This window comes from Vigna umbellata, chromosome 4 (assembly GCF_029865625.1).
Source record: "Vigna umbellata cultivar VRB3 chromosome 4, Vumbellata_1.0, whole genome shotgun sequence".
Taxonomy (NCBI): Eukaryota; Viridiplantae; Streptophyta; class Magnoliopsida; order Fabales; family Fabaceae; genus Vigna; species Vigna umbellata.
This window is the reverse complement of record NC_142168.1, coordinates 72,793,037-72,818,850: the sequence shown is the minus strand read 5'-3', so window position 1 is coordinate 72,818,850 and position 25,814 is coordinate 72,793,037. Positions and strand designations below refer to the sequence as shown.

At 33.6% G+C, this 25,814-nt stretch overlaps 4 protein-coding genes across 5 annotated transcripts; 1 reads left to right on the top strand and 3 right to left on the bottom strand.

Moving 5' to 3' along the window:
• Positions 1–515: 515 nt before the first annotated feature.
• On the bottom strand, positions 516–5,276 carry LOC124837645 (uncharacterized). 2 transcript variants are annotated; one of them, XM_088111452.1, is made up of 8 exons: positions 5,122–5,276; positions 4,935–5,026; positions 4,781–4,864; positions 3,001–3,049; positions 2,687–2,783; positions 1,493–1,545; positions 1,336–1,398; positions 516–1,137 (listed from the first exon to the last, which is right to left on the bottom strand). In XM_088111452.1, the coding sequence occupies exons 2-8, from the start codon at positions 5,015–5,017 to the stop codon at positions 844–846; spliced, it is 723 nt and encodes a 240-aa protein (XP_087967578.1). In that variant the 5' UTR covers positions 5,018–5,026; positions 5,122–5,276; the 3' UTR covers positions 516–843. The 2 variants fall into 2 exon arrangements, with proteins under 2 accessions (XP_087967578.1, XP_087967579.1); XM_088111453.1 differs by having other exon boundaries at positions 4,781–4,861.
• Positions 5,277–7,028: 1,752 nt separating this feature from the next.
• LOC124837634 (uncharacterized) lies at positions 7,029–10,374 on the bottom strand. The gene is made up of 7 exons (XM_047313058.2): positions 10,188–10,374; positions 9,241–9,979; positions 8,913–9,149; positions 8,385–8,795; positions 7,798–8,276; positions 7,452–7,715; positions 7,029–7,378 (listed from the first exon to the last, which is right to left on the bottom strand). Exons 1-7 carry the CDS (start codon positions 10,299–10,301, stop codon positions 7,298–7,300), a joined length of 2,325 nt encoding a protein of 774 aa, XP_047169014.1. The 5' UTR covers positions 10,302–10,374; the 3' UTR covers positions 7,029–7,297.
• Positions 10,375–12,124: 1,750 nt separating this feature from the next.
• On the bottom strand, positions 12,125–15,526 carry LOC124837638 (uncharacterized protein At1g51745-like). The gene is made up of 4 exons (XM_047313063.2): positions 15,145–15,526; positions 14,460–15,010; positions 14,044–14,328; positions 12,125–13,647 (listed from the first exon to the last, which is right to left on the bottom strand). Exons 1-4 carry the CDS (start codon positions 15,303–15,305, stop codon positions 12,419–12,421), a joined length of 2,226 nt encoding a protein of 741 aa, XP_047169019.1. The 5' UTR covers positions 15,306–15,526; the 3' UTR covers positions 12,125–12,418.
• Positions 15,527–19,286: 3,760 nt separating this feature from the next.
• LOC148201176 (altered inheritance rate of mitochondria protein 25-like) lies at positions 19,287–25,013 on the top strand. The gene is made up of 11 exons (XM_088111527.1): positions 19,287–19,794; positions 20,174–20,260; positions 20,480–20,521; positions 20,637–20,681; positions 21,820–21,885; positions 21,986–22,042; positions 22,128–22,189; positions 23,472–23,592; positions 24,197–24,274; positions 24,356–24,462; positions 24,661–25,013. Exons 1-11 carry the CDS (start codon positions 19,402–19,404, stop codon positions 24,689–24,691), a joined length of 1,089 nt encoding a protein of 362 aa, XP_087967653.1. The 5' UTR covers positions 19,287–19,401; the 3' UTR covers positions 24,692–25,013.
• Positions 25,014–25,814: the final 801 nt, after the last annotated feature.

Sequence of the window (25,814 nt, the reverse complement as noted above, 5' to 3'; positions counted from 1 at the left end):
GTGTGGATATTTTTTCCTAAACGAAAAGGGATTCTTTTATTAATTAATTGTGTTATTATATTTTAAATAGTTTAAACGATAAATCATAGTGAACTACCTTTTATTTTGTTTAATTTAGTCTATTTCCTTAATAATCTCTTTGAAACCTTAGTTAAATATAAATAAAAACTTTTTCTATTTAAGTTAGCTATTATAAAAAAATAACCGATTTTTATTTGAATTTCAACTTTTTACTGTATTTTATGAAGGTCTAAAAATGCTACAAGGACAATCCATAAATGACCTAGCCCAAGTCAAACCAAGTGCTGGTCCCCTAAAAATGCATGTACTTCTTACATAAGTTGCATGTTTAATCTCTTGTACAACCGAAACCTCTTGGTTACGATCTCAACATATTAAAATTTTGGGAGGTTGTTCATTGGCCATTTTATGAGGTTGTTCATTGGCCTTTTTATTTCCAGGGTGAGCAGGAGAATGGCATTAATGATCCAATCATTGTTAAAAAACAACTAATATACAACAACCAACAAATCATGGATGATAAAGTCCATAAACAAGTTTGTGAGTTTAACTTTTAAAAGCAAATCTACAGTGAGATATATTCAACTTCATGGCACCAATACAAGCATTGCATCCAAAGTTACAATATAGAAACTTCGTTCTGTTTTTAAATGTTAAGAATGTCTAGCTCCAAGGATTACCAAAATAGGGATTAAAGCACTCTGAAATGACCAAGGGTCCACGTTGTCCTCATAGCATTTGGAGCTCACTGAACATGAAAGTGTCCAAGTCTTTCAGCTCATCAGAGTTTACGGGTTTAAAGATGCACACTAACCACTAAGCTTAGAGATTATTAGCATTAGGTTCAGCATTCGTTTCAGAATTCGTTTCTGATGATTTATCGCCTTCAAAAGTTTCCATGTCAATGGTCATATCATCTCCCACATCAGCCTCAGTCATTACTTCGTCTTTGTCAGGCAACTGAGGCTCGACGCCATTCTGTGCAGTAACATTCTGAGCAGTATCCGGTTGCAGATTCTCCTTTTCATTTGTCTTCTCTTGGTCTCCTGGCACTTTTGCTGTTGCTTGCGGGTATGGATCAGTGCAGATTGTCAATGTAGATGTAACTAATAAGTTCTACATAGAAAAACACCAGACAGACAGAAGTCGAGTAAATTGTTTTTTGTTATTTGCAATCATAAAATATCTAACTTAAGTAGCAATCATAAAAATCAATGACTAACCATTTTTGAAGTAAACGATATTATACAGTTTTTAATTCTAAAAATATAAAAATTGAACGCGGCAGTGCACATGCCAAATTGTATAGCATACCTTTTCAAGAGCTAAAGCAAGCTTAGAAAGATTTGGGTAAATGCCTTTTGCATCCAATAGGATCTGTTTAATGGTAACATTAGATATTACGATGCTAGCATGTTAAACATGATGGTAATAAGGTTCCATATAATTCACAGCAGAAAGCCGGATTTACCTCACAAAGTCTTTGCAACGTAAATGGAGGACCATCAATGAAACAAGTAAGAGCTGCAATTCATAAATAAAAGCATATCAAAATATTTTAGTGGAACTTATCCCCCCAAAGAATATCAACAATAAGTCCAATAGTAAATAACACCTATGCAAAGAATCTAAGCAACAGTATGAGATCAAAATATGCAATGAAAAAAGATGATCTTGTTATTATTAAACTATTTAAGATTTGTTGCAGGCTTAAAATTGAATTTGGCTGGGTTGAGTCTATGAAACTAGCTATCCGAAAGGATTTCTCTAGCAGCTAAATGGCCATAACTTTTGGAGAGAATATCATTGACATCGAATAATAGATCAAAGGGGATTCAACCACATAATGTCAACCTAATGCTCAATGGAACTAATCTCAGGGGGTACTCTTCGAAAACTTTCGGTTTCTTTAGGAGGGAATTAATCCCCAAATAGACATGCAGTAAAATGGCAGTAAAAATTACTAAAGAACTTCAAATTTGATTCTAAATAATTGGCATTGTCTGTCAACATTGAGCACTCTACCGGAAGATTTTGTCAACACTAAATATTCTACACGAGGAAAGAAAAAACTGACCATAAATAGCTTGTAACTTATCTATGTAGATAACCATAACTACACAGTGCAGAAATATATTGAACACAAACAGTTAAAGCTACGCCAATGTTTTGAGAACTAGACCACACTGACTACACATTCCAGTCATGAATTGGTCCGATCAAGTCTAGAATTAGTAGCAGAAAACAGAGAAACTGGTCAAACTGTTTGAATTGGCCTCAGTCTGACAAGTTGAACCAGCTCAGAGCTTGTTTATAAAATGCACCAAAAGGGAGGAGGAGTGTACCAAACATGTATCCCATAAATTTTAATAGGAAACTTCAACAACTAGACCATTGCTGTGGAGTTCAATAGAATTAGAATGTGTTTCAACATTATTGTCAGCAATCTTATTAGTTATTGCCAAAGTAGTTATAATGTTTATGAAATATTTTTAGATCTAATGGAAATTCACCAATGTAACGATTTCTAATATAGATATAGCAAAATAAGATTCACCTAGTTAATGATACTGAACAAAATAGTAACATTTCTAAGTTATACATCTTGAACCTAGACAGGACTCACTATTGGTTCAATGAATGGTTTGGACTTTAGATGGGATACCTTCATCTAGTTTATTAACCAACTCAATATAGGATTCTCCCAAAGTCGCATACTGCTGCTCAGTAGTCAATTTTGCCTCAGGATACTCTGACAGCACCTGTATAACAAATTCAAATACGTAGAGAAAGGCAAAATTTCAGAGTGAAAAATACAATATATGCTGTAAAAAAAACTATGATGAATGAATAATGAATTTAGGAGTAGCATGAACTGAGACAAAAAACTAAACAAAAAAACAAAAAAGTTACATCTAGCATACCTCTAAGAATCAACAAAATATAGATAAAAATGCATGCTAGCATACCTCCCCATACCTGCTTCAGCTGAAAGGATAGCATGCTCTTCAACTTATCCCAGTCATGCCTGTTATTAAAAATTTCATCACATTAGCCTTTTAAATACAGTCCATGTCCAAGTCAACTATCATTAAGTTTATCCGTGGTAATCAATCCCAGATAGCCATGCATGCTACAAATCCTGAGAAGTGTTAAATTCAACACAAAATTATGATAACCATGTATGAATGCTCAAAAATCAAGATTACCTAAAGGTCATATAGGATAAAGTACACAATGATTTTCGAGCAACATATCCAGCAATTAAGAGGATAACACTGTAAAGACTGAACTTCAGAAACATATATTAAAACATGTCACAGTAATTCCAACACCCTGTCGCAGGCTGAGCTTGTGACCACACAATAATGCTGTGATTCAGCACAACTAAATACTAATGAATTTACTGGGCACACTCTGGGCCCGGCAAAGCAACCAAAAGCAATAACTGAACCATACTTAATCATTGCTTCAAACATTGCAACATCGTTGTAATTAAATTGTTAATAATAAATGAAAATGCTTAGAAAAATAGAGTACCACCGCTTACATACAATTCTTGCCCCAATTGATTTGCAAAAGATTTAATATAATTCACTTAATGCCATTAACAACAACACTGTGCCTCAAGTTTTTCAACTGATCAAACTAAATCCACTATCAAAAGACCACTCAATGAATGAGGCTGAGTTTGTGCCAACAATCAAATGACAGTCTCGCATTTGAAAACTCGGCTACCTCATTCAAACATCATCCATTTCCATTTGCAATTCGCAGTGGCACGACATAGATATTGAAACTTAATGATATCAACTAAAAAATGCCAAAAGGATAGTATATTTGAAATTGCAAACAGTGAGGATTAAACAGCACTTCTTTAGAACCAAAGAGCCGTAAGGATATTTGAACCTAGAAGTAACTTATTCTCACAGACTAGTGACAGGCTAGATTGTTTTTCATAAAAAAGAAAGGTGCACACGTGCAGTCTAAGGAACCAACAAGCACGCTTAAGTTGCAGAGATGAAGAGCTAAAACAAGTAGAGCACTTTAGTAGCGTCTTTCTGGGTCAAGCAAGACACATCTTTAGCACATTACTGATAACAATTACAGAAAAAAGAAGAAAAAAGTTCAACTCCCAGCCATCTAGATTGCACACTCACACCAATGGACTGAAATAGTCAAATGGCTAAAAGAGGAACTAATTGTAAGTCCATGGGATGGAACTCTTAATAGGGAAAAGCTTACTGCTTTCAAGCTCGAAAATCTTAATCTTTTGTATTTACTGCAAAAGTTACACACCTACGTAATAATTTAAACAAAGATACAACGCAAAATAGTAAAATCATTCACTACTGTCCTCTTCCATTCTCTTTCAGGGAACCTTCGGCCTAAAAGTGTTTAGAGTTAAAACTCCAAGTACCAAGTACAAACCCTTGTCTTTGACTAAAATCACAACCAAAGACATATCATATCCTGTATATTATCTAGTAAGATGTTCGGTAGTGCTACATCATATCACACGCATCTGAACAGAACCTACAGTTTGTAGCTTCTGCATTATTTCCAAACTCAACATAATTATATACTGACACGAGCTTCCTGACGTGTGCCCAAACAATGCCCTACCAAGTCCCAAGAAAGTAGGATTAACTCTATAATGTGAATAGCTAACTCAAGGGAAAAAAAAACACCGCCACTATCTATCATATCTTTTGAACAAAAGCCTGAGAAAATAAGTCGGTACTCCAATAACTCATACCAGAACTTCCCGGTAGATGCAATAACTTGCAAAGTCTGCAAAACTTCTTCCCTCGAAACATCTTGTTTTTGCTCAGCCTCTCTACTGAACCAAAAATCGTTGAATTAGGTATAGCAGTGATTTCGCAAAAAGGAGAGAGTGAAATTGCAATCACCTGTGGTTCGACGCGTCATCATTGTGGACTTCATTTGAAGAAACCGGTGGCTGATGTAAAATCTCATGTGGTTGCGTCTCCATGAAATGAAACTGGAATAAATCGCGAAAATTAACAACTCCCTCGCCGAAAATTGAAACAGCGGCAGTGCACTGGAATTGGATACGGTGGAGATAAAGATACATACCTATAATATTAGTTGGACTGGATTGGAAAAAGTGAAGCGGCGTGGTGACGAGAGGTTTCAGAAGATTGTTTTCGTTAGCAGCCTCCGTCGCCGTCAGCGGAGGAACTGCGTCGAGGTGTTGTATGCGTTCGTTGGGCTCTGCCTACTTGTATTGGTCCAATGGACTCTCAACGTCCTGGGCCTTTCTTATAACATCTCAACGCAGCTATTCACACATCCTTGCTTCTTCTCGTCGCTCTCTCTTTTGTTTTCTTCATTTTCCTAAATTACCCCTTTTCTCTTATATTCTCTGCTGATAAAAAAAATGTTGTGAATTTTTTTAATTAATTAAGTCAACTGAGATGAAAAAGGTTAGAATTAATTTTTTTAAATTTATTAATAAATTATCTGTATTAAATTGATTCACTAAATCACAACACGAATGAATCAGATTAGATCAAATAATCTTTTGACAGCTCCATTTTTCCATATTTTCTATCGCTTTCTTTATAACATATATTAAAAAAATTTAATATACATTAAAACATTAAAATCAATATAAAAGACACCACACATTCCATCAACTAATTACTTGCACACTTTTTTTTTACAGAGAACTTACACATGTATATTTAAATTAAATAATTTTTTAACAATTACACATGTATTTTTTATTTGTTTTATTTTCAACCAAAAAATTATATTTCACACATTTATACTTTCTTTATATTAATTATTATTCATTTATTTCGCTTTTTTTTTCTTTTATTTATGTTTATTTTTCTACCAAAACACATCATAAGTGGTTATAATAAAATAAAATAACGTAACTTTAATCTCAATACTTGTAAAATTCATTTTCAATTTAACAACCATCTTAAAAATATTAGCAATGCAGCGAGTCATTATTGTAAAAAAAAAAACTAAAATGTTTTGGACAGGTGAAAAGCAAACTCGGGTGTGAAAAAAAAAAGAAAACTACTAATATTTCATGCTTATCAAATACATTTTCAATTTAAAATAAATAAGAAATTGACTTTTAAATCTATATAATTTATTTTTAACATTTCAAGTATAAAATAAATTGATTTTAATTCATAAATGTTTAGACAAAACCTTACAATATTCTATTAAATTTTATGGAACTGCTTATTAATAAAATATATTTTAACAATCAATTCAACAGTGAATGTTATTTTATGATTACATTATATGACATTAGAGACTAAATTAGCAATGCCTTCAGAAGAAGGAGATAAACAAATATTTATTATTAATTTCTTCGAGAAAATACTAATTAATTAAGAAAACATAAAATCCTAACCTGTGAATTTTCGAACCAAAAACATAAAATATATATTTTACGCAATGCATGGCAGAATAATCTACTCAACTCGTGATTTTTTTCAGGGTGAATTTAGTTTTAAAATAATTATCGAATGGGTTAAAGTCATGTTTCGTGGACACTACTTTATTTTAAAGAAATGATGAAATATATGTATGATTTTTTACCTTTAAAATAAAGTAATGAAAAAAAAAATACATTTTTCATCATCACATTCCTTTAATGTAAATTAAAGTTGTTAACGTTTAATACGACTTTAGTGTAAGAAATGTTTTAACAGAGTCTCCTAATTCTATGATGACTTTAATGAAATTTACTTTTAGCTAAAGTCACGTAGCCTTACAACGATCTTGAGCTTAATTAACAATTCGTAATCTTCTTCCATTCAATAATTATCCGTAATTTCATAACTAAATTAACTCAGATTTGATAAAAACCTGCAACTTGTACGGTTCACCTATACACATGCACATGTTTATATAAGATTTCAATATTGCATTTTATATGCCCTTGTAATCTTTTCCCTCTTTTCACCATCCAAGGCCACAAGCAGGCTATATTGCATTTTAGTTTAATTCTATAAAAAATATGGTAATAAATAACAATTTGCTTTCAGTAAAAATGCACTTGGGATATAATTAGGATATACTAAAAAGGCACTATTGGTGCATCGGAAATAAAAATTCCAGAAAAAAGAGTTCTTGCAACCAGCAAAATTACAAGAAAAATCTGCCAAGTGACTAAGAACACAGCTATAGAACACCAAACCAAAGGTTTGGTCTTATGCTAAAACATCCGTAAGATTTATTTGGAGAGTGCAAAATTTCAAAGTTCATGTTTTCGCTATGATATTCAGTCATCAATCTGAGCTTCCCCATTTGTCATCTGATTCTGTGGCAGTACCTGCAGTGCAGTTCTTTTCTTATCCACTTCCTGCGCGTGTAACATAAACAGTGAGCACACGTAATCAAATATAAATAGATGGCGAAAGAGGGATCAGCCTAACCTTATTAGTAGTCTTGTTGCAGTTTGATTTTTCACCACCTAGCTTTAAATTCTTCAGCATTCTCTTAAGTTCCCCCATGGTCTTGTTATGCAGATCATCAGATGTCACATTTTCCTTCAATGGGTCAGAAACAACTGATTGAACCGGAGCATCGGAGGACACGTTTTCCGAAGAGACTATGACGTTATCTTGGTCTGGGATGGCAGAAACTTCTTCGGAAACAACCTCGCCATCAATAGGACTCGAAGCAGATTCAACTGAAACCTGTTGATGAACAAGAGAGATTTGAGGACTACATTATCAACTGAATACCAGAAAATACATTATCAACTTCCAACATAGCTACCTGTCCTGTTACAGGTTCCTCGGATTCTTCAGCTTGTGCCTCAGTAACATCAGGAACGCTATGTGTCACTGCTTCCATCTGCTCTGGTTTAACTTCTTTCAGTTCTTCCTCTTGGAGCTCACCAGCAGAACTAGAAATTGAGTCGAGCTCGGGAACCCCTTCAGAACCAATCATCGAGCCACTTTCCTTGGCATCTTTGTCCTCAACAGCAAGATGCTGGTACTCTTCATCTTCTTCAGTTTCATCCTTCATGTCCTGGTTAACATCGCCAGTGTTGTACTCCATAGTTTCATTTACGCCCGTTGGAGCATCACCGACAGGTGAGGTGATCGAGGCAGCGACATCCTCGTCAGCAACCACAACAGTCAAAGTTGGAGTATCTTGGTAAGTAACCTCCACTTGAACTTCAGATGTCTCAGAAGGCAAAACCTCTAGCGTTGCCACAGTGCTATCCTCAAGTAAAGGTAACACTTCGGAACCTGCAAACCGATCAATAAAGATTAACACTTAGAGCCCATGCTGAAGGACGCTATATGTACAAGTACTAACCATCTAATTAACAATTGCTACAAAGAGCATAAACAAACCTTGATCATCAGATCTTCCTTCCAGTAAACTAGAATAATCTGATTCATCCTCCACTTCTGGCTCATTGTTCTTATCTTCTTTATCATCACTCTCATGGCTGATTTTTCCATCCATGAGCTCAACTTGTTTCTTTTGGCTGACCAAAGCGCCACTGTTGACATCTTCATCACTGCTGACTTGGTCACCACACTTATTGTTGACTTCGTCATAAATCTCGCAATCAGTTATCATAGAAAGCGAACCAGCAACACCTTGGTCAGTAACATCCACCGAAACGTTATCAGGTTCCATAGCATCAGCGGATGCCTCGACGGGAAAACTTTCTTGGCAGGCTCCAACGCATTCCTTATTTTCAGTTTCTAGGTCCGAGGAATCACAAGTTTCCTCCAGATCAAGTAACGGGTCAGGTCCTGAAATGTGATCAAATGTCATTATCCAATCACTTCACTGACGCAGTGACGCATGCAATCAACAAAGTAGAACTAAGCACAATAATAGACAACTGTTTAGAAGAAGAAAAAACAAACCTGCTTCATCTGATTCATTTGGTTCAGCCCCCAACTCCAAGCAGTTGATTTTCTCCGGTTCACCTTCATCTGAACAATGTGGTTCAACTACCGTATCAATTTCTGTCACAGAAACTAATTTCACATCTGAAGCAGACTCGTGTGATTGGCATTCATATCCAGTGTTTTGTTCTGAAAAGACTTCGGACTCCTGAGTATCTTCAGAAACCACAGTCGAGTCCATCTGCAAACTAGATCCTGCGTCAATCACTCTCACAAGTTAGTTTATTAAAAACAAAACATCGTTAAAAACAATAAAAATATTCAGAAAAGGACAGATCCAACGTACCTTCTTCAGTATGACACGAGTCTTCCACTTGGTTCGAGACATTACTCGGTTCTTGAGAAACACCATCATCGTCAATCTTGACAAATCCAGAGTCTTCAGTGTCAATCAAACTCATCTTTGACAATCCGTTCTCCAACAATCTAACCGACCTCCTCGTGCTATATGTTCTCTGCACTGAATTACCCCCGGCGGTCTCATTCTTGGTGGTGCAAACCGAAACACTAGTAGCTCTTCTCCGAGCAACGGAAGCTGCAGCAACTGTTTTAGGTGCATCATTCTTATCACCATCTTCTTCAACAATCTCAACCTCTTTCTTCTTACGTGTAGAAACTGCAGTAGCCCTTCTCCTACCGGCAGCAGGAGTGACTGGTGGAACATTGGCGTCTTTGTTCTCTTGCTCCGTTACTTCTGATGCATCATTCCTATCACCATCTTCTTCTACAATCTCAACTTCTTTCTTTCTACGAGTAGAAACTGCAGTAGCCCTTCTCCTACCGGCAGCAGGAGTAACTGGCGGAACACTGGCATCTTTGTTCTCTTGCTCCGTTACTCCTGATGCAACTCCAACTCTAGCCCCACGTAGAGGCCTGGCAGAGGCCGAAACCTTCACCGTTGAACCTTCAACTTCTGCTTTCGTTGCTTTCCTTTGACTTGAGGCCCTACCAGCCGTACGCAGATTGACATTTGGGGTTCCAACATCAGCCTCGCTTGAATTCAAAACCTCATCCAATCCTTCAACCTGAAAGCAATCAATTAAAAGAAAATGAAACCCTAGTTTAAACAACGGAAACCTTGCACACCAGTTCAAACAAGAACCTCCGTCTCTGTGAATGAATGGAACAGTAACACGTTACAACAATAGGCGTTTCATTTCCACATCGCGCAGTGATTGAAAAAAAAACAAAAATTAAAACAAAAACGGAAGGAAAAAAGAGTGGAATGTTTACTTGATCGAGAGCAGCGAGAGCGTCAGCCATGCCAAGATTGGTGATGTTAGCGGGAATCTTGTTCTTCTTGCAGAGTGCTTGTAGCTGCTTCCTTGAAAGGGAGTGGAAATCCATTGATAAGAGAAGGATCGAAACAAAACAAGGTGTTTTGGGTTGTTGAAGATGCGGCGATGGAGAGCGGGAGAGACAGACACTACAAGCGAGTGAGGAGCCTTGGAATCAGTGGGGGTATTTATACGTTCAATTGCAAGGGTTAATCGACGTGACGTTAGACAATATAACCGTTAGAGCCTACTTTTCAAATTTGAATTTTTGGGCCTGGGCCAAATGTTAAATCGGTGGGTCGGTACATTCACTTTGACCTAATATATTCAAGCAACCTAATAACAGTTCAAATTACTTTATATATTTATTTTAGATTAATCATCAATAAATATTTTCCTATTCAGATATTTCATATGTTTTTTTCTCGTTTCCTAATATGGCTAAAACAATGTGTATTTTACTCATTTATTTATAGTTAGTGCTAAAAATCCATAAGCCTAAACAATCTGCCTTTTACTCTGTTATACCTTTAATACAACTTTTAATCTTTACTTCTAAAATAATTTCTTTAAAATTAACTTTGGACATTTTTAATTCTTGATTCGTGATTTTGATTCTTCAAAAAAATTTCCCACGATTTTAATCCTTATATTTTAAGAATATGTAATTTCAGTCCAATCTTCAATTTCGTACTCTTTTATTTCTTTTAAATGTTTGTATTTTCATTAATTGATATTTTTTACGGTACCTTAAATGAATAGGGTCGGATATAGACTTAAATGACGCTAAAATAAATAAATTTAAAAATTCAGAATTCATTAAAATTATATATAATTTTTAAAATATAGGAACTCTATAATCATGATAAAAATATAGGCCAAAACTGCATATAAAGAATGAACAGTAAACAGAAAATTTTAACTTATCCAATTAAGAATAACTTTATATCATAATTTAAATAATTTATTAAAAAAAAGTATAATTTACATATTTAAAGATATTTCATAAACTTGCTTATATTATAATTTGTTTTAAAAAAGCAGAATAATTAATAATAGTAATGCTATTGAAGACGAAATTTTTAAGATATTCACTATCATAAAATTACACAAACATTTTTATGATTTGTTAATTAAATTAATCTTTTGAACTAAAAATTTATACCGTTAAGATTTTTCGTAAATTTATATTTTAGACTTTTTTAAATTAAAAGGTAACTAATATAAGCTTTTTCAAGAAGAAAATGTCACTTTAAAATTCGTTAACTTTAATTCACTTAAAGTTTTATTTAAATTTATGTTAAATAACCATGGCACTTTCCCCATATAGATACAACATTGGCATTAATATTTCACTGTTTCGATTGTTATTTTGAATTTTACTTTTTCCTCGTTGAAATGTATTTTGAATCATTGTTTACTTAGCCGCCAACGTGGTTATATAGATAAATGTTAATCAAGGCATCAAGTTATAAAAAGGATTAAATTTTAACATGAAATATCAACTTTTTTACAAAAAAAAAAAAAGAAAAAAAAAAGATAATAATTCACTTAATTGAATTATTAGATCAGTAGAATGCATTCGAAACGGTTTAAGCATGCTGGCACTTTCTGATTAACAAATTAAATTACATATTTAGCAATGTTTAATACTGAGTCTGTAATCTAACTCAGTACCAAATGCCATAATCACAAATAGACCCAGCAATAAGCAGCTATGTAAATGTTCATGCAATTTCCACATTAGATATTGAGCATTTTATGTTAGAAATAAGCGATAAATAACAAACTGTAGTAATGTATATTTGTCTGTGTATTCAGAAAAACTTGGGACTTAATAGATTTTTCCGCTAAAACACATCAATATTTAACTACCACTGCACTAGATTCGAGTAGAGTTTGAACTTCCCATCAATATTGGAACAAATAAATCAATAACTAGCTAGTTGCAGTTCTCAGGAAACCAAGATCCGGCAAATGTACACTTACAAGACAGCTAAATAATTTCATGTACCTTTTATTTATCTAGACTAGATACATGATGAATAGGGAACTATACAGCATATTAATCCTTGAAATGCTGACACTAAATTGAATAGGAATTCCCTATGTTGGAAAAAAGACATGCCTAATATATTGTGCTACAACTGTAAGATTATTGTTGCCATATAACAATGTACATGTAACCTATGAATTTCTATCCACACCAGTATTCAGCAAAGCCACATTACTAGGTGTTTTCAATGGAGGCCTATTAATCTTCTCGAGTAATCTACTAAACACTAACTGGACTGGTATGCAAGCTACTGTAGTGGACCCAGAAATGTCTGGTTTAGTCAATCTATCTGTTTGATAACTACTGCTATCATGTAATGGCTTTCTACTAAAATTATGCTCAGTAGATAATGAGGACAGAGTTCGAGTTTTTTGGCAAGATGACAAGCTCAATTTCTTAGGCACCTTTTTTAAGGATCTTTTTTCTGCTGAAGAACGATGACTTTTAAGGCCACTCCTCCTTTGAAGGCTAGCCTGGTGGCTGGAATTTCCAGCATTTAAACTTTTATATTCAAAGCTTTGTTCTTGATCTGAAGAGGGGAACTCACCCGCACCTTCAGCACCATTTGATGATGGCGCATGGGGGCGCGGGATGCGAAAATTTGCAGTTCTCCTTGCAGTCCTCCATGCTGGTGGAAGCACACTACTTCCCTCAATACCAGTCACATCATTACTGAAGTCATCAATTGTAGGAAATAGAATATCAGATGAGCCATCCCTGAGAGCCTCAACCTGGATTGGGTGCCCTACTATTGCCCTCCCATCTAATTTACTCATGAGCGAAATGAAGGGCACACACTCTTTACGATAGCTTGCTTGAACTTTCAAATCTACATCAACTAGCATCGGCCTGACCCTACCGCCAAAATGATTACGGTCACCGTACAACGGAGAATATGCTTTAGCATCCCAATGTCTTTTAGAAGCTAGATGATCATCATAGGCCAAATCATTCCAAGCTGCACCACGATGAATTTTACTTTGACTTCTTGATATAGATCTAGAAGACAGAGGGTATTCATCTTCCAGTCCAAAGTTTTGATCATCGTCATCAAAGGTATCACCAAAATCAAATTTGTAGCGGTGCAAACTTGGACTATTTATATTGTGCCTTAAATGACTACTCTTTCCATCAACATCTGCTCCTGCTCCATACATATTACATTTTCCATCAGAAGCACCAACAGACCTCTTTACTAGATTCCGATTATTCCTTTTCCCTTTTAGTTGCCATTTAGACACAGCTTCATTACTTGTTATTGAGTCACGAGGATAAAGGTGAGGCATGTCACTGGAATTTGCTAATTCATCAAGCTCCTCGCTGCTAGTGCTTTCATGTTCTTCAGCATCATGACCAGTTTCTGCAGTTATAGGAACATCCTGAGTAAAGCCATGAAGGATGATGTGAAAGAAAGCTAAAACAAAGTCAAACACAAACTGAAACCTAAGTGCTTATCATGAATGAGACACTAAATCCCACACAAATTGGAAGTGACTCCAAATTTACATTACAAAAAACCAGTCAAAACTAAAATATGCACGATAGGACAATTCCTTCTAAATCCCTCTCTAAAGACTCCAATGATAAGCCTTGGCAAATTGGCATGTTCACAGAGCACACAAGAGAAGTGAAAACACTAAATTAAAGATACCGAGAGAATGGATGTGCCAGTTTTTTATGTAGTTTTTTTCTCAGGGTGTGGCAAATAGATCACACTGCTAATACAAGGACAGTACGAGAATGGCAGAAATTTAACCTGAAAATATTGTCATCTCTTCATCCAAGTCTGGTTCTGTCTCCGAAGAATCAGAATCAGAATCACTACAGGCTGTTTCTGAAGAATCAGATTCAACATCATCCATAAAAGTATATTCAGTCTCTCTAACCATAGAACCATGATAAGCAAACTCCCTTCTGCGTTGGGAAGGTGACATCTCAACACGGGGTAGAGTCTCTCTGTAATCAAGAGAATCACTGGACTCGGTCGGAAAATACACACATCTGCTCCTCTTTGCTCGTGAAGCTCCTAATTGCCCAGCCCCTGGAAACAGAACTAGTCAGGTTAAAATATTCAATAAAAAGGAGTGCCTTGTATGCTTCTTAAAAATATTTATCACTCTAACTCAATCTCTCGTGTACCCTTTTTTTTTTATCTTTTCTAGAGAATTTTACCATTCATGTGAACAGTACTGCCAGCGCGTATACCACCGGTTGCAAGAGCCCGAGCACCATCATCAACCGTACGTTTCTGGTAAATGTTAGGTTCAACAAAAGATGGAAACTTCTTTTTTGCAGGGGCAATTCTGAGCCCAAAATCCTGCAAGTCTCTCATCCGAGGTGTTGTTTCAGAATAATCCACTTCCCCGCGCAGCTGATTGCCATCCTTGGCCATCTCTGGAAGAAAGAAACCTCCAGCAGACTCACTTTCACAATACATAAAAGAACTTGCATGGTTTTCATTGTCATTTCCCAGTGTTTCCGGAGGCGATGCAACTGCACCCTTTTTAAAGGTATTTGATGGTCTACCACCTGATCTCCCTTGCTTCTTCAAAATCTGTTTCTCAAGCTCAAGAGCATGAAGAATGGCGTCTTCTCGGCGCGCATACTTCTCTCTCTTCTTCAGCGGTCCCCCCTGAGCAGATTCGGCCTTTTCAATACAATCATCAAACTCACCACACCGGAATGCCTTAACACGCTTGGATTTCTCCAAATTGTACCAATCCCTAAAAAGACAGAAAAATAGCATAGACTGTTAAAGAATGCTAACAGATGGATGCATTGCACACAAAGAAAAGCAAGAAACTTTGCAGTGGTAGCTAACACAGTCGCGAATTCGAAATCGGTGAAGAAAACTTACACGCTGGCGTCTTCTCTGCCGAGGAGCTTGACGGGGGTTCCGGATCGGGGTGAGGTGAGGTGCGAAGCGGAGAGGTCGTCGGGGCCGAGGATTTGACCCGGCCACCACGACCCGTTCCTCCGACGCACCCACACGATGGATCCAACACCGCAATCCATCATCCGCTTCCCCGGCCAACCGATGAGCGCAGGATCCGCGAACCGTCGTCGTGACTGGAGGATCCGAATAGAGGGAAATGGGTTAGGGCAAATGTTCCCATTCAGATTTGGGGAAATTTCATTTTTTTGGAGCTTTAATTTTATTCGTCCTTTTCTTCCAATCCCTTGTATTTTTTTCCGGCTATACTAAAATAACCTACTATTATACATACACTTTCTTTGTGTTTTGGTCTTCGTATACGCTTGGTTTGGGTAATTCGCAACTCTCAATAAGCCTTTATTATTTATGCATTTTAAACTCTGAAATTCCGTGTCCTTTTAATACTCCACTTTATTTTTTTTTCTAAGTTAACTAATACTAATTACAAATTAAGAAAATAATAATTAATTATGCTAATTTTTATATTTAGTAAATAAAAAGCATTAAATGCTATTACTAATGCTTTTGACCTATGACTATTAAATGTATCTGCTCTTTATTAAATACTTTCTTCGAAAGTATAAAAACAAAACCATGCGGTGATTTATTATTACGCGTAATCTAAATTTATCTTTCTTATTCGATTAATGTATTGATAACAATTAAATAAATAAGGAGGAATAAGGTTTGATTTTTATGATATCACAGGTAATTTTCATTAAATAAGAGTCATGAACTTTTTTTTAACTTTTAATAACTTTAATTATCAATAAATAATGAACTGTAAAAAACTTTAACAGTAAATTATGTGAGGTCAAGGCTAAAGTTTTGAGCAGCTTGGAAATGAAAAAGAAAAAACAAAAATGTCATTAGAGGGAATGAAGAAGACAATTTTTACATCGGAGATTAAAATGCATTTTGTACATTTTAATTTCTGAGACGCGAAAATAAGTTTAAAATTAATGAAAAAATGTATGTTTAATAATTAAGGTTTGATGAACATAGCGACTTTTCTGATGTTACATATAACCAAGTGTTTGATTCTATAGATGTTATACGTGTAAAATACAAAGTAACAACAGTTATAAAAAGATTATTTATATCCTTTTAAGTTTAATTAGGTTTATAAATTTAAATATTTTTAAGAAAATCTTCAATTGTATTTTCTTTCAAAGCTTATATCAACACCCATTTAGCGTAATGGATTAATATTTGATCATTTTAAATAAAACGTGAGTTGAATTGAAGATAAACAAAAATTAAGAAATTACATTGAATAAACTCCACAAATATTAATATCAAAGTACTAATTAATGTTGTTTTATATTAATTACATAATTTTACAATCAACCTCACATTAAACAAATAAGAAGCAGAGGTTTTTCTTTTGATAAGTTAGCGGGTTTAGGTAATAAAAATATATAAAAAAACTAGAGCTGTCAAAACGGTAATTCGGTTCGATCTGTCTTGACTCACCACAGGTTGGTGGGTTAAACGGGTTCGCTCACTGGCTCATTTAATTTTAATTTTTTTTTTTAAAAAAAAAAGATATAATTTTTTTTAATTCAAATCTAAATAAAAATCACACTAAAATGATGTTAAACTCCAAAAATAATTCAAAATTAAAAAAAAAAGTATTGTATATAATCCAAGCATCGAAAAACATGTACAAAAGATGAACAAATAAGTTTTTAATATAGATAATTTTTAAATCACTTATTCATTTATAATATCAGAGTCTTGAATAGATAAATCTATAATATTTTTCTCTTTTAAACATCTTATTCTTTATCACCATCTACAATATAATAAAAAAATGATAATTAATAATATTGAAACACAAAATAATAAATAATTAAATTAAATTAGGTGGGTTGGTGAGCCGACTCGGCTTATCACGGGTTCAATCTGATGAGCCGGGTTCTAAGTGAGCCGAGTTGAAACTAGCCCGCATAAAAAAATTACATTTTTTTTTCAAATCCAATCCAGCTCAAAACCCGTGATGAGCCGGATTAGCTCGCAGATTACGACCTATTGACAGCACTGAAAAAAACAATCATTGAAATTTTTTCAAACAATGTCAATACTAATTTAAGTAAAATGATTACATTATATCGTTTTAAAATAGAGACTGAAAATAACAAATTAAATATACACATTAAATAAAACCCATAAATATTGAAATTAAAATACTAGTTAAATTTATTTTATATTAATTACATAATCTTATTTTTTATAATGTATAAAAACAAACAAATAAAACGATAAAATAAAATGTCACATAAACCAATTAATATTACTATAAGAAACTAACTAACTTGAAAAATATACAATTTTTTTAATACTTAACAAATTAGCCTTTTTAATAAAAGTTGAATTGCAAATAACTAAATCTAGAAAAAAAACTTAATGTTTAATTAATTTTTTTAATAGTTAGTTAACTATAGTTAAAAATTGAAAGAGTGTTTTTTTATTAAAATCATTCAAAATTAAATTAAAAACATAAGAACTGACAAAAAAAAACAAATGTTTGATCACATGGATAGTTGTAATAAGATGACATATCATACTTTTTTAAAAAGGTAGAGATGTCAAAATAAATTATAGCTCACGAGCTAATTCAACTCACATAGATTAAAATCGGATTGACTAAATAAATTTTAGATTTTTTTAATGTGGGTTGATATGAGTCTAACTCACTTGATTCATAAGATAAACTAGTTTTAACTGACTTAAACGTAAATTGATTTATAATTTATAAATAATAACATTTTATAAGTTGTTATTAGTCTTTATTAATCTTCTATCATTTGTATAAGTTTGTTTATTAAAATTATTTACTAATTCTAATTATATAGTTCACAATTTGATATTTTTGTGTAGTATAATATTATTAAATAATATTTAAATAATTTAAATGTTTAATTTAATTGTTTGTTTGTAAATTATATAGTTACTATTTTAATATTCAATTATAATCTTTATAATAATATTTAAAAAATTAAATAAATACTTGTTAGTCTTATAAAAATTGAACTAAGTCCATGTATTATGATAAATATACAAATAAATTTTAGAAACAAAATATTCTGACTGGAACAACACACTAACATACCAACCAACTTATGATGAATCAAGCGAAATTACAAAATTTATGATTTATGAGAAAATAAGTTAAGCTAACCTTATATTCTTTTAGGTCAACCCTTGTGAATTAAATTCGTCCATTTTAAAAAGTTTATATTACAATTAATTAGAATGGTAAAAAAAAAAGTGAGATAAAATAGAGACTAAAAACAATTCAGTTTTTATTCAATCAATTATTTATATATTTATTTATTCGAAATTACACCTGATCAAAAAAAAGTTTTCTCAACATTATGGTCCCGTTATTTTGAATGGATTTGAGGGAGTGAATTTGAGAAGATTTGAAGATAAATTTTTTTGTTGTTTATTTTAGTGAATTTGAAAATAAAATTTGTGAGAATTAGTATAGAATTGTATTCACGTGACAAATTAAAAAAATTTATTTCAAAATTCACTCTCGTTTACCTTCAAATTCACTCAAATAAACGACAAAAAAATTTATCTTTAAATCCCCTCAAATCCATAAAAAACAGGATGTATATGTGTATAGCATGCACCTTCACACTAAAACCTTCAATAGCATGATAAATCACAATGGCATGGATTGAAATGTTAATCGAATGCACGTGAATTAATCATGTTTTAAAAAGCAAAATATGTGATTAATCAATCAGGGACGAATGTAGTCAACCCCGTTAAACAATACATCAATAATTAGACGTGTTTCTAAAATATATAATAAAAAAGTAAATTGATTAAAATATGAGTTCATATTATTTATTAAATTTTTTATACTGTCTTCTCAATATTAAAATATTTGATACTTAATTTTTTTAATATATTTTAAAATATCAAAATTAATGTAATAAAATGTAGTTTAAAGACATAACAAAATAAGAGATAATCCAAATTCTTAAAATCCTAAAATATCAAAAAATAAGCCAATTCCGACGTTTAAAAGTGAAGAATGCGATACGAAATATAAAGCGATTGAAGTTGTATTTGCCATTGTTGAATATCGATCACTGTTCCACCATTTTCTCTTTCACCATCACTACCTCGTGTTTCAATTTTGGAGGTTGTAAACTGAAGATGAAGAATTGGCAGAGGGAGGGTTGGAAATGGCTATCAAACATGGCAAGTTCCTCTGTTCGTTTTCATGGAAACGTTGCCGTTGCTGCCAAACACAATCGCAATCCCTTTACTCTGACTCGGCCATTCGGAAGCGCCATTGATGGTGGAAATGAAGTGGATCTTCATCGATTGACGAGGGAGTTCCTCGCAAAGCTTTGGGTTGATGATAGAAAAATGAGAAACTACGGAGGGAGGAAATTAGTTAAATCTTGTGGAGGTTATGGTGGTGACCCGCGCTGGTTTTCTGCTTCATCTGGTGCCGTCAGAAGAGGTAAACGACGGCTCGGTTTGAAGCAACCCCCTATCAGTCAATCCGTCTCTGAATTCTTCGAATCACTGTCTCCCGAAGAGGTATTTTCCTGTCCCTAGTTTGCACTTTTTTGTTAATTCATGTTATCATATATCCTGTTAAGCATTGTTGCATTGTTATGCTAGATAGTGAGTTTGGATCTTGATAATCATGCTTGTACTTCCTGCAATTACTTGGGTTGAACCATATCATGACTGCCACTCCTTTCATGTAGATACAAATAAGGGTGTTTTTTGCATAAAATTTTGAAACCAATGAGCATTTATGGTTTTTGTTTTTTATTATTTTGGAATTTAGTTTAGGCATATTCTTGTTTACTAATTTTGTTCCCTTAAGAAAATCACAAACAAATGGTCCTACTTTTAGATCCTTTTTGTCAACTTTGATATGGACGTGTTCTACTTGCCCCTTTTTTATTAGGCCAAGGTAGCACCACTGCTTGCCAGGTCCAATTTGCTGATTACCAGAGATATCGAGTGGGCAAATCTTGTAATGGGCTTTGAACAGGTGATCATCTTTCTTCTAGAATCCGAAGCTTGGTTCCTTTAGCTATATTTAAGCAACTTTTTAAAAAGTCCATTTCACATTGTGTGTAAGGGATACTTTGTATTTTGAGGCTGTGTGACTTTACTCTAATATTAACTTTTGTCCCTTTTGTTCTTTCTCTCTTGACTATTACTCTTGACTCCAAGTCTAATTTTGTGATTTTGTTTGGTTGGATTGAAGGAAAATCGTTATGCAATTGTAGATGCGTGCTATCCCCAGTCGGTCAGTGACAATTATTATCTCATTTTCATCAAGTTATACCATCTGTATGTATTTTTCTTACATAGCTTGTAGCAATGATGGTTGACCTTTTAGTCTATTTGTTGCTATGATGCAGCCCGTAGGTTTTATTCGTGAACAGAGCAATGTTATTACCAGACAGGTATTCATTTCAATCCTTTGAACTTATCTTCCTTTGATTGTTTTATTCTAGAACATGTTTCAAGTATCATCCACATGGAAATAAAGTAGTAATTATATATTTTTGTTGTTATAAATTATTTTGTGGTAAAAGGGATCTCATGGTCAATAACATCACTGAAGAGTTTGGTTTTTAACTGATTCCAATGACATCATATCATCTATGTAGCCAACCTCACCTAGCTAATGGGATAAGGCTTTCATTATCAACCAAACTTAGATGCCTGCATATTTTTTAGATAAAGATGCTTTCGTTCTGTTATTCATTTCTATATCATTCCATACTTGTAGACTGTTCTTTTGGCAACCTCCAAGAACAAAAGAAATTAGAAATACCAATACTTTCAAATAGAGGGTGATAGATATAGTTTAAAAATCACCAATAAAGAATAAAAAATTACATCAGCATGGATATAAATTTTTCGCCACATGTCCTGAGAAGTTGTTCGGTCAAGTCCTTAAAACCTTACTCGTTGTCCCTTATATGGTTCAGAAATACAATTGATATTTCAAAAACTTCCAAAGGGAAATGGGCATTGCATAATCTGTCTTGATGACATTTGGCAAATCCGCCTCCCAGCCTTTATCTTACATTTAAATCTTGATTTCCCAAATCAGATTTAACAGATAATAAGTTCCAGTAATATTAGAAGACACAGGCAATTTACGAGGAAAAACACACCTTGTTTGAATATTAGTGCACCAAATATCGTACTACAACACATTCCTATTAACACTTACTCTAAATTGCAAAATGAATGATTAGAATCCTGTCTTACAATATGTGGAATGAAAACATCCTTTTAACATGACAAGTCTAGTTTTGTGTTATGAAAGGGTCATCCTTTTTGCTAACTTTTACAGGAGAGTGATCAACTTGGTGTCCATTAGTAAGTTCTTTGTTTGTCCAAAGAGGTAGATATTTCTAAAGTTGTGTTGGGGTTCAGATTTGGGTACTTTGTGCATTAGTTGGGATCTGGAAGGAGTAATTCAATTGATGCATTTGCAAGTTATGTGATTCGTCTTGGTTTGATTTGTGTGTGCTTTTCATGCATGTATTGTGAATTTCATTTCATTCCATTTCAACCTTCTTGTTGCAGTTGCTTCGTCTAAGGCGACCTTTTGTTGCACACATAACTGATGGCTTGGGGAATGAGCTCTTTAGGGTAAGGAACATATATTTTTTCTGTTGGTTTTGTTTTATGCACATGAAAAATTTATTTTTATTCACCTTAGCGAAATAAATCAAACAACTTTCATGGTTAGGTTCGAAGACCCTTTTGGTGGATAACAAGCTCAATTTATGCAGAAGTTGATGGTAAGGTATGCCAAATGTTGTAAATTGTTTTATATGAGTAAGTTGTTTTTCATGACTTTGGTTGTTAATTGTGTTAAGTCCTCTCTTTAGGAAGTTGGAGTAGTTCACAGGAGATGGCATCTCTGGAGAAGAATCTATGATTTGTATCTGGGGTAATATAAAGATACTATTTTTTTACTTGTTATAATGAATTATCAAAATCATAATGTCCTTACATATCTTTTTACATCCGAATAGTTCTTTCCTATGGCCATTGGATTCAATTTGATATTGCTAACAGTGAAAACAGAAGTTTAACTGTCTGTAGAGGAAGTAATATGGACCGTGTGATTATTTAATTTGTGTCCTTTTGTTTTTTTTTTCTTTTTCTTTAGCAACCTGAACTATATTTGACATGGTTTTGATTTTTGTGTGTATTTAGTATGACATTTATATTTCAAATTTTTCTAAGATAACTTGATTATTGGATGCCAAAATTCGCAGTAACAATTATCTATTATCTATCTGTAATTTTTCACTTCATGAAAGTCAATTAGCATGTTATCTTTCCCTAACATATTTCCAAATAATTGGTCATTTTCTTTGTCTTTTTATGTTTGGGAAGGAGGAAAATGGATTTCATTATACCAGTGGCCATAATAGGAATTGAGTTGGAAACAGTTGAAATACTAGAATTAGTAATGGAAGAAATAAAGGTTTGGTGAAGATAGCTCTCTGGCCCCATTGGATTACCACCCTCCCACCAAAAAAAAAAGGAATCTGTATATAACTCGATAGGAAGTTTATAGAAGTTGATTTGGTTCTAGAAGAGATGCAATGGTAGTAATCTATGATGCCATTGTGTATCCATATGATCGACCATCTCGATATATAGTTCAGTTCTCTGACACGGCTTTCAATATATAGTTCGGTTTTCTGACAGCTTTCTAGCCAGTCCAAATATTTAGGAAACTTTAAGCCGTGGGGTGCTAATGCTTAGAGTTCACTGGTTGTATGGCTGCATTGTCCATGCAGCTTCTAATGAAGCAAGGGGGAACTTTATAGCATTTTATTCTAGATCTTGTGTGTTTGCCCTTGTTCCTCATCTAAGTCTTTTTCTTTTCGGTTTTCATTTACCATTTGTTGCTTGTATTTAGTAAAGATAGAACACGGGTCTTAGATCTTAATTAGTGCACCATATTCTTGGATTCTCCTTGATACAAGTTTGATTCATTCTGCAGTTTTATGTGTGTGTTGTGTCATCAATAATGATGCTCTATCTGAGAATAAAATTTGATTGACTACTTTTATTCGAAAAATTGTTCACATATGTGTATGTTCCTGACCTATTTGATTCGTTTTCTTTGAATTCACTTTTGTTCAGAGGGATCTAGTTTAAAATTTCATAGCATTCGTCTTTTGTACAAAATGTGAGTCTAATAACGAAATTTGCAGGAATAAGCAATTTGCTGTGGTAGAAAATCCTGGCTTATGGAATTGGACATTCACACTGAAAGATATTAATGGTGAGGTGCTTGCTCAAATAGACCGTGACTGGAGGGGTTTTGGCTTTGAGGTTGGTTTTTGGCATTTATGTATTGCTTTGTTAAAAAATTTTAGCTTACTTTTGTTAAACATGCTAATCATTGACTGCTATTTTTATCTTTTATCATTGCTTGTCTTTTAAACATTCCAAGTAAATTTTTCCTTTCGAAAATATCTATGGTTAGATTGCGATTTCCATTGGTTTTGTTCTACAAATTAAATCTTAATTTGATATTTATCGTAATCAACCACATTGCTAAGTTATCTATATGGCACCTGGTAATTGACAACTAATGTTATTAAGCACAGTTTTTTCAAGTTTCAATTGACAGTTGAAACGATAGAATCATCTAGTATATATTTATATATCTATACTATAATTATGGGTTCTCCCTCCAGCTTTTAACCAGACCAACAGCCCATTATTGACCTGTGTACCATAAATCCTTGCCTTGTTTTTTGTCTTCCTGTTTTTCAAGTGCAATGGATTTAACTTCATACCTATATCAAATATCAACTTTTCTAACTGTTATTGTGAAGTCATTTAACCGAAGAATTTCATGTTCAGTTCTTCAGATATTTCAAGTGTTGTGTTGGAATTCAAACCTGAATTATAAGTTGACCGAAATGTGCAGATTTTGACCGATGCTGGTCAGTATGTGATTCGATTTGGGAGTTCTGACCCCAGCTCTAAGATTGGTGCTGCTAATGCAGTAAAGTCTCCCTACACCTTTTTCTCTAGAAACCTTACCCTTCTCTACCCTTGACTAATTGATATGATGTTCTCTCTGCAGATTGAAGACCTGGAAGTCAGTCGCACACTGACCCTTACAGAGAGAGCTGTAACTGTAGCTCTTGCTATATCATTAGATAACGACTACTTCTCAAGACACGGAGGCTGGTAAGCTCTTTGGATTGTTTTAACATGACTCTTTATTGTGTAAATAATGTTTTGAGAAAAGGATCACCTTCAAACCTGTTGGAAAATATCACCTGCCTGCTTGCTTTTTCATCATTAGTACATTTCTCTTGTTTTACTTGCTGGCAGTCAGAAAATTGTAAATGGTATTGATTTTTTTTTTTTAATTTGGGATGTTAGGGGACTACCCTTCCTTGTTGCCGAAGAGTAAAATTGATTTGACAGACAGTAAAATCTGGTTATCTACTGCCAGCATATCTCTGAAGCCATTCTCTTCCAAGTAGTTTTTAAAATTGAAGGTGTTCTATGCTATAATATCAAATTTGACCCCGTTTCTATACTCGACCTGGTTTGTCAGCGGGGTATAGGTGTATTAATTTGTACTTTTAATCCCTGTACTCATCGTTAGTTTCATTTTGGTCCCTGTGAAAATTAAAGCAGCTATGGGACATTTGATTTTTGAATTAATTTGAATGTTGACCAAGTGGTTAATGCCGTTATTTACCTAGAAAATGACAGTCATTCTGATATTAGTTGATGTCTTATTTACCAACGAGATAATCTAGTTGATTGAGCCACTGCATATTATCGCAAATCATGTGTTAAAGAAAGTAAATTGAGTTTTAGAGTTATCCATTGAAGAACTTTTGTTACATGTTAAATGCACTACTGATATAGGCAAAAGCTCAAAATGTTAGCAATTGAAAAACAATGCATCACTAGTGACAAGCGATATCAGTTCTCTCACATTGTCTCCAACTGCTCTTTTTTGTATTCAATCATGTCACAAATGCATCAGAAATGCTCAAATTTCTGAAATTTATTTCTTAAACGAGTCTGACATTGATTCTATGAAACCATTATTTACTTCGTGTTCGTCAATGATATAAGGTTATAGGATCTACTTTGTGAATATGAATTGAAGCCGTAACAATTATTTCTTGTGTAACATCTTTCAGAGTTAGTTGAAAGAATTAGAGATAAGGAAATTGACACATTAACGCTTACATAAATGTTTGAAATTCTTATGGTTCAAGAAATGTTTTTTCTATTTCACATTAAAACGTTATCTTAAATTGGTAATTTCAGGATCATGTTCATTGCTGTCGTATTTGTCAGATACAGCACTAATTATCGTCAATTTTTTTGGTAATAATTATCATCAAATTTCTCTCTTCATCTCAAAAAAATTGAAAAATATTTTCCGTAATAGAAACGAATGATTGCTTTCCGGAAAAAAAAATTGCAGAATTTTTTTGTGATCCGAAAAGTAGATTCAGTAGGTGATAGGGTGCAGATAGAAATGTCATAAGTATAAGAAGCAATAGCCTTGA